Source organism: Callospermophilus lateralis, chromosome 6 (genome assembly GCF_048772815.1).
Source record: "Callospermophilus lateralis isolate mCalLat2 chromosome 6, mCalLat2.hap1, whole genome shotgun sequence".
Classification (NCBI taxonomy): domain Eukaryota; kingdom Metazoa; phylum Chordata; class Mammalia; order Rodentia; family Sciuridae; genus Callospermophilus; species Callospermophilus lateralis.
This window is the reverse complement of record NC_135310.1, coordinates 18,660,211-18,668,545: the sequence shown is the minus strand read 5'-3', so window position 1 is coordinate 18,668,545 and position 8,335 is coordinate 18,660,211. Positions and strand designations below refer to the sequence as shown.

At 40.1% G+C, this 8,335-nt stretch overlaps 1 protein-coding gene across 1 annotated transcript; it reads right to left on the bottom strand.

Annotated features, from left to right (window-relative positions):
* Window positions 1-1,341: 1,341 nt before the first annotated feature.
* LOC143401021 (UL16-binding protein 1-like) lies at window positions 1,342-3,983 on the bottom strand. Its single transcript, XM_076857992.2, has 4 exons — window positions 3,833-3,983; window positions 3,340-3,606; window positions 2,683-2,812; window positions 1,342-1,367 (listed from the first exon to the last, which is right to left on the bottom strand). The coding sequence occupies exons 1-3, from the start codon at window positions 3,978-3,980 to the stop codon at window positions 2,697-2,699; spliced, it is 531 nt and encodes a 176-aa protein (XP_076714107.2). The 5' UTR covers window positions 3,981-3,983; the 3' UTR covers window positions 1,342-1,367; window positions 2,683-2,696.
* Window positions 3,984-8,335: the final 4,352 nt, after the last annotated feature.

The following is an 8,335-nucleotide window of genomic DNA, read 5'->3' as shown; positions in this document are numbered from 1 at the left end:
GCTAGAATGTCATCCATTGGGTGCTAAAATATCATCTACTAAATATAAAAACATCAGACCCTATTAACTAAAATATACTTAAACATTAGATGTGTTTGTAATTTGGTTAATATAAAAAAAGATCTAAAATTCCTTTATTCTCTACGTCCTCATGAGAACCAAGAGGCTGGGAGTTAAACTTCTATCAGGTTTGATTTATATAGAAAGGTTTAAGAAAAATTTCACCAGTAAAGTGAAAGGCTATAAATGTCTCAGTAAATTAAAACAAAATATGTACAAAATAATTTTCAAAATGTTTACATATAGCTTAATTGGTTACATGAAATTAACACAATCAGCTGAAGTTATTGAAAGATTTTTACTCTTTAAATCCTGCTAAGTTTCTGACATGAGGCCTATTTACCAATATAGATAAGATCTTTTCACAGACCTTTATTACTTGGTCATTCTAACTAAAGGATAAAAGAAATAAGAAATACTGAAAACATTAATCTACTCTCATTCCAATAAAATATTTTTTTTTATGTCTGTTGAGTTTTTTTATTTAAAAAAAACACTAGTTTTAAAGGATTTAAGGTATATAAAATTTTGTTTAAACAATAACTGTTATTTTAAAAGTACCACATTACATTCCATATTTCAATTTTTCTTTAAAAGCTAAACTTGGTTAATATAAAAAAATCAGTGTAATTATGATAATTATTAATATTAATTGTATCTTTATTTCCCAAATATACACGTCATTAAAGTACAAGATTTAAAAGACCATTTTACTAAGCTGATGTTCTTCAAACAAAAGTTTCTACAACAATAGTTCTTAAACTATATAATAATAACAAATTAATTGGAAATTAATGGTGTCATTTAATATTTTATATTTAAATAAATACGTTATAAAATTTTATGTTACTCTCTACACTGAGTAGTAAACTATATTTCTAAAAGACAATTAAGACACACTGGCTTATTTAAAAGTTAACAATATGAAGTATATAATTTTTTTTTTTTTTTTTTTGTGGTGCTAGGGATTGAACCTGGGGCCTTGTGCAAGGCAAGCACTTTACCAACAGGTCATGCCCTACTTTGAAAATATGATTCTTGCCGTTTTGTCTTTATTTCTTGATAGATTACTTTCACAGTTTTTATTTCACAGCCAGCCCATCTCTCCCATGGGTACCTCGCCCATGCTGGATATGAACGGAGAGCTGCAGGCTAAGTTAGAATATGTGATGACGTGCTGGAGGCCTCTGGATTTGTACTTCAATCTTCATCTGCTCTATGGAGGAAGAGCAGGGAGTAGACTGGCAGAAGACCAGTAAGGCCAGTTATTTAACTGAATCACATTTTCAGAAGCTTCTTGGGAGCACCTTTAGAAAAGAAACAGGTGTTACTTCAACTCTCTGAAGAAATTCTATCTCAATTCTTCTGGGTGCTCACCTTGGGTCATGTATTTCCCTCCATCCATTACCCAAGGGTCCAACAGCCTCTGTCACCCTCCTCCCTTCTTTCCCACAGGCCAGAATCAGTTCCTGCCCTGCCTTAGGCTTTGGTCTTAGGACTGAAGCCCTAATGACTGGATCTGCTCCCTGACTGGAAGTCTGCTCCTCCCCCATAGGAGGGTCCATAGGACCTGGGGATGCAGAGACTCCTGCCAAAAAGAGGGGGTGTGGAACCTAGTTCCCAGACTTTGGGTGGGGTTGCAGATGACATCTTTCTTCCCCCTTCCCCCTCAACCTCTCCTTACCTGGGAGCAGCAGAGCTCTAAAAGTGACTGGCCCTGCCTACTCCCTCTATTCTGGTTAAGTCAGCTGGAGCATCAGGCTCCAGCAGCTGCTCAGCCCCACCAGTCTCTGCAGAGGCTCTGCTCAAGGCAGAGGCTGCTGAGCTGGCTCAGGATCTGGAGTCTGCAGGAGGCTGGGTTCCAGGGCCACAGCCCAAAGGTCAATCCTGGAGTTCTAGGAGTCCTCAGAGAGCTGACACCCTCTGCCTGTCATCCTGAACAGACTCCACTCTGTTTTCAACTCAGCTTCTGGAAATGAGCCTCCTGTGGGAATGCAGCCCTGAACTCCAGCCTTCCAGGTTGGGCTGGGAAAGGCCTCCCCTGTGCCTTACCCTGGCATTAGCCATAGGACCCTCTCTCTCCCTCTCTTTTATATATGAACATAATACCTTTATTTTAAGTTTAAACTCAGTGCCTAACACATGCTAAGCAAGCACTCTACCACTGAGTCAGGACCGAGGCCCCAGGACCCTCTTCTTTAACTGTGGGTATGAAGTCCCTTTCTCTGTATACATTGAATGGAGCTACCATGCTGCCATCTTCCAGGATTGGGTATTTCCTTCCTGTGTTCCTGTTATCTCTTCACCATGCACCACTGGGCCCCTTTTTTGTAGAAATCTGGTCTGAATCAGACCTGCATAAGCTAAAACCCTTTAGAATCCACAGACTGCCTTGGTATGGCCCCTCCTCTTTCCCATGGGCCCTGACAGGGAGGATTTCTCAGAACTCAGGGCTGAGCCTGGTCAAGCTATTGCTACCAGTAACTGGAGGCCTGATTCTTCTGTCTCACCTCAGAATGAGAAGGACCAGTCAAGGTACAAACTAGGATCTTGGGAATTCACTTTCCGGTCATCATTGCTCCCCCATCTCCCCCATCCCTCTCTTCAATCTGCCTACAATACCTGTCAGAAAAAAATTATGATTTGCATCCTATGATGAAGATTCCAGTGATTAAAGGTACTGAATTCCAGTGATTAAAGGTACTGGCTGAGGACTTCTCAATGACTGTGTCTGGGGTGGTGGTTGAAGGTCCTGAAATGGAAACACAAGAGTGTTAGCCCTTCTTCAGACCAAAATATGAGGATCATATCTGCTTAGATCCTGCTGCCCCAAGTCATTCAGGAAGGCAGATAGTTCCTAGATCTCTGCTATGTGGCAGCTGCTGTGACAGGTCCTGAGAAGTGAGGGAGACAGGAAAGGGGCCATGTCTTTAAGGGGCTCATATAGCTAATGGGAGAAGCCTGGGTGACCATGCAACTCATCCTTCCTGGTGGCAGAATATGAGGAGACCCATGAGGATGGTGGTGGAGAAGGGTCTCAGGAGCTGACATGTGAAGTGATTTAGAGGAATTTCCAAAAAGAGATGAGCAAAAGAATGTGCACTGAAAAAGAGGCATTAGGAGATAAGAAGGGAAAAGATGGAAAGACTATACCTATGAATGTTAACCCAGGTCTGACTCATGCTTGATGGATTACATACACACACACACACACACACACACACACACACACACACATATCTCATGTGAATCCCACTTATTCCCCCTCCTGCCAGTTACCTGTTGGCTCCAACTCTGCCTCCCATTCCTTCAAGTTCTGAATCCAGGTTCTACAGTCACCTATCGAGGACCTGTGTAACAACTCTGTCACCTCCTTGTCATTTTCCCACATTTTTTTCATCCAGTTGGACCCAGGATGTATCTCTCTCCACTTTCTGTTGTCTGAGTCAAAAAGGAGCCACATCCGTCCATTGAAGCCAAACTGCCAAGAGCTGTTGGATTTATGCTGACAACACATCCTGCCCTCCAGGGTGTTCAGACCTGCTCCTATCAGAAAGAAATCAGCCTCTTTTCTTAACAAATCCTTTGTCCAACCCAGTACCACCTTCCCTGTTTTCCTTCTAATCTGGCTGTGTTCTGTCCTCCAAAACAGTTATGTCTGGGCTTTTAGAGGGACCAACATCTAACTCTTTTTTTTTCTTTTACATGCACACAATCAATTTCCTTCAACCCAATATCAGCTCTCTTGTGCCCTTGGACCATCCTTACATACCTCTGGCCATGTCATTTTCTGCTTTAATGTCAGCCAGTTTCTGTTTTAGCGTATTCCCAATATCTCTCAGTAAGGTTTTCTGCTCTTCCCAGTTGATTATGGCATTCACTTTCCCTCCCAGGGCACTCAAGGATTTGACCTTGTCCATGCCACAGTCATAGGAGAGAAAATTCTTGTGGTCCACCTGGCCTTGGGCTGTACACCATTGCTGTCCAGGTGCTGCCTTAGAATTGATGGTGAAGTCATAGCAAAGGGAGTGAGTGCCTGTGAGGGAAAAGGGTGAGTAAGCGTTTGGCTGGTGAGAAAGGACCCTTTAGGCACCCCCTCCCCATCCCTCTGAAGGGCTGAGCTGGCAGAACAAGAATGACCCTTCCCAAGCTGTCTGCTCCACCTGTTTAAGGTAGGCATATTCCCCTTCTTTGAAGAGGAGGGGCCAGCAACCTCATGTCCCAGGACATGGCCCACTTCCCCTCTGCCCTTTGAACAATGCCTACACCCAGCAGCACATCACCTTGCAATGGAGGTGCCAGGCCTGCTGTGAGGGAAGGGCCTGCCTGGCAGAGGATGATCAGACGCAGGAGAAGGGACTGTGCATGCTGAGTCATCGTGGGCACAGTGAGGCTGGGATCACAGCTGCATGAGAAAGAGTTCATAATTATGGTTCATAGCTTTTAGCTTGACTGTTAGCAGATGGCACTACTGTCCCAGGAGATTGCCTTTTTTTAGGTTGGAAAGTGATATTGTAATCTGAATGAAATGAAAAATCCACAGTTTGAAGACAGGAAGTAAAGGAAGGAATCAGAAGTATGTGCTTTGTGGCTCAGAAAATTGTATATGCCAAGTTAGATATACTAGAAAAGCCAGAAAAATGACCAGTTCACTGTGATTTTTAAGAAAGCCCGGGAGACTCTTGTTTATCAAGTGTATTAAAAATATCTGGTATCCAAACCTGAACCAAAATTAGTGGAAAGGAAGAAATAATAAGTTCAGAGCAGAGCACAAATAAATGAATCAGAGACTAAAAAGGAGCACAAGAGAGTAATGAAATAAGGAGCTGGTTCTTCAAAGAACTAAACACAGGTGAAAAGTCAGTAGCTAGACAACTAGGCAAAGTAGAGAGAAGACTCAAATTCAGACAAGAAAAGGGAGAGATTGCAACTGACACCACAAAAGTACAAAGGATCATTTGAGATTATTAGGAACAAAGATACCCATGTTTGTTATTATTTGCAAAAATTTGGTAACCTAGAATAAATGGAAAAATTCCTTAACACACATATATATCTTACCCAGGTTGAATCATGAATAAATAAAAAAGCTGAGCGGACCTATAATAAGTAACAAGATTGAATCAGTAGTAATAGCCTCCCAGGAAAGAAAATTCCAATACAAGAGAGCTTTACTGCTAAAAGTTCTACCAAATATTTGAAGAACAGTTTCTAGTTCTCCTTAAGTAATTTCCAAAAATAGAAGAGAAAGAAATTCTTCCAAACACATTTGATAAAGCCAGCAATTCCATGATACCAAAACCTAACAACACACACAAAAACTAATCCACAGCTATTTTTTAAAATATTTTTTTAATTGTTGATAAAACTTTATTTTATTTATTTATTTATATGTGGTGCTGAGAATCGAACCCAGTGCCTCACACATGCCAGGCAAGTGTGCTACTGCTGAGCCCCAGCCCCAGCCCCCACAGCTAATATTTTTGATGAATAAAGATACAGAAATCCTGAACAAAGTACTAGCAAACTAAATTCAATTGCCCACTAGAAAGATTATTCAACATGACCAAGTGGAATGCATCTCAGGGATGCAATAATGGTTCAACACTATCTAATCAATAAATGTGATATCCCATATTAACAGAATGAAGGGCAAAACCGATATAATAGATGTAGAAAAGGCATTTGATAAAATTAACTTCTCTTCATGATGAAAATGCTGAACAACTAGGTATAGAAGGAATATATCTCAACATGATAAAAGGTGTGTGAAATAAGCCATCAGCAAGCATCATATCAAATGGATAAACACTGAAAGTTTTTTCTCTCAGATCTGAAACAGAAAAATGATGCCCATTTTACCACTTTCAATCAATGGAATTCTGGGAGTGCTTTCTAGAGCAATCAGGCAAGAGAAAAAATGAAGGGCATCCAAACTGGGAAAAAAGGAATAAAATTCTCACTGTTTGCAGATGAGCTGATGTTACAAGGACTTCACCCAAAACTAGTAGTGGTAATAGATGAATTTAGCAAAATTGCAAGATACAAAAAAATAAAATTATTAGAGTTGTTATATACAAATAGCAAATCATCTGAAATAGAAATCAAGCAAACAATACTACTTACGATAACTGCAAAAAATATAAAACCTTGGAACAAATTAAAATAAAGAGGTAAAATATCTCTAAAATGAAAACTACAGAGCAATGAGGAAAGAAATTGAAAATCACACACTCACACACACACACACACACACACACACACACACACACACAAATAAAAAGATAACCAATATTGTTCAAATGTCTATTCTACCCAACAAGATCGGCAGAGTCAATGTAATCCCTACCAAAACACCAAGAGCATTCTTCACAGAACTAGAAAAGACAATCCTAAAATTTCTATGGAACCACAAATCTCCTGAAGAGTCACAGTCATCCTGCATGAAAAGAACCAAGCAAGAGGAGTTCCATGACCTGACTTCAAAATACAGGACAAAGCTGGAGTAATCAGAACAGCATGGTGCTGACTTACCAACAGAAGCATGGACCCATGGAACAGAACAGAGAGCATAGAATTCGACCCACACACCTACAGCAGCCTATTTTTGAAAAAGGTGTAAGAATGTACAATTAGAAAAAGGACAGTTTTGGGGCTGGGATTGTGGCTCAGCGGTAAAGCGCTCGCCTAGCACGGGAGGGACCCGGGTTTGATTCTCAACACCACATAAAAAAAATAAAGGCATTGTGTTGTGTCCATCTTAAAAAAAAAAAAAATTCTCTCTCTTAAAAAAAAAAAAAAGACATTTTTTTTTCTATACATGGTGTTGGGAAAACAGGGTAGGGAATTCACAGGAAAAAGAATGAAACTAGACCCCTTTGGCTCTTCACTCAGAAACAATCAACTCGAAGTGGATTAAATGGGCTGGGGGTGTAGCGCAGTGGTAAAATGCTTGCTTACCATGCAGGAGAACCAGGGATTAATTGAAAAAAATAAAATTTTATTTTTAAACATTTTAAGGATATTGTAATGGGAAAAATTTTTTTAGACAAGACCCTAAAAGTAGAGAAAACAAAAGCAGAAACAGATAAACAAGATGAATTAAACTAAAAAATCCTCTGCACATCAAAGGCAACAATTTTGGGAGTGGAGAGACAACTTACAGAATGTCAGAAAATATTTGCATGTTGTATATCAGGTAAAAGGTTATATATGGAACTCAAAGAACTTAATAATTAGAAAACAAATAGCCTGATTGCAAAATGGAGAAAAACATCTGAAGACATTTCTCAAAAGTGATAAGTAAATGGCCCATAGGCACACAAAACTGTGCTCAGTATCACCAGGCATCTTTGAAATGCACATCACAACCACAAGGTGACATCATTTCACTCCAGTAAGAATGACTGTTAACAATAAAACCAAGGAACAAACCAAAAGTGCCTGCAAGAGAATCCTGTATATTGTTAGTGGGATGTAGATTCATAGTGGGGGAGAGGTAGGAGGGGCTTAGGCAACCAGGGCAAGATGGCAAGTGAGGAGGTTGGGCAGGGCCCAAACAAAGGAGCATGGGGAGGGTCTTCTGATGAGGTCAACTTTCTGCTTGACCTAAGTGCTGGTGGATACAAGTGGGGGACCCAATCAGACAGACACTTCCATATTAGCACTCCCAAGCAAGAGATCCAAAAGGAAAACTAAAATAGATGCATGGACAGAGGGGGCACCAATAAATAATATTTAGGAGTGTGTAGACAGGGGAGGAGATCAGAAAAGGAGGAATTCCAGAGACCAACAAAAGAACAGGCCAAAACTCCCCCACCAGATTCCCGGGTCTGAGGCCCTTTTTCTCAGAGAAGTCCTCTCTATGTCTCTCTCACTTTTGCAATAAACCCACTTCTTACTTTCTATCTCAGTTTTCTGTTCTTAGATTCTTTGCTGAATGAACACAATGATAGGTGTTTTCTAATTATTAATTATAGGTGGTAATAATAGGGCCACTAGGAAAAACAGTATGAGGTCCTTAAAAGTTTAAAAATTGAACTAGCATACGATCCAGGAATTCCTCTACTGAGTAATAGCCAAAGTAAATAAATACAGTCTGTCAAAGACATCTGCACTCCCTTGTTCAATGTAACACTGTTCAAAAAGGCCAAGAAACATAAACAACCTAGGTGTCAATCAAGTGATTAACAGATTTAAAGACAATATGATACATAACACAAACTGGACTACTATTCATCCATATAAAGGACAAAATCCTGTCATCTGCAGCACA

Excerpts from the sequence above, each read along its gene's own strand:
- LOC143401021 (XM_076857992.2), bottom strand. The coding sequence starts at position 3,980 with ATGGACAAGGTCAAATCCTTGAGTGCCCTGGGAGGGAAAGTGAATGCC. Across the intron at positions 3,607-3,832 it reads AGAAAATGACATGGCCAGAG|GAGCAGGTCTGAACACCCTG; the intron begins GTATGTAAGGAT and ends TCTTTCTGATAG. Across the intron at positions 2,813-3,339 it reads GGCAGAGTTGGAGCCAACAG|GACCTTCAACCACCACCCCA; the intron begins GTAACTGGCAGG and ends TTTCCATTTCAG.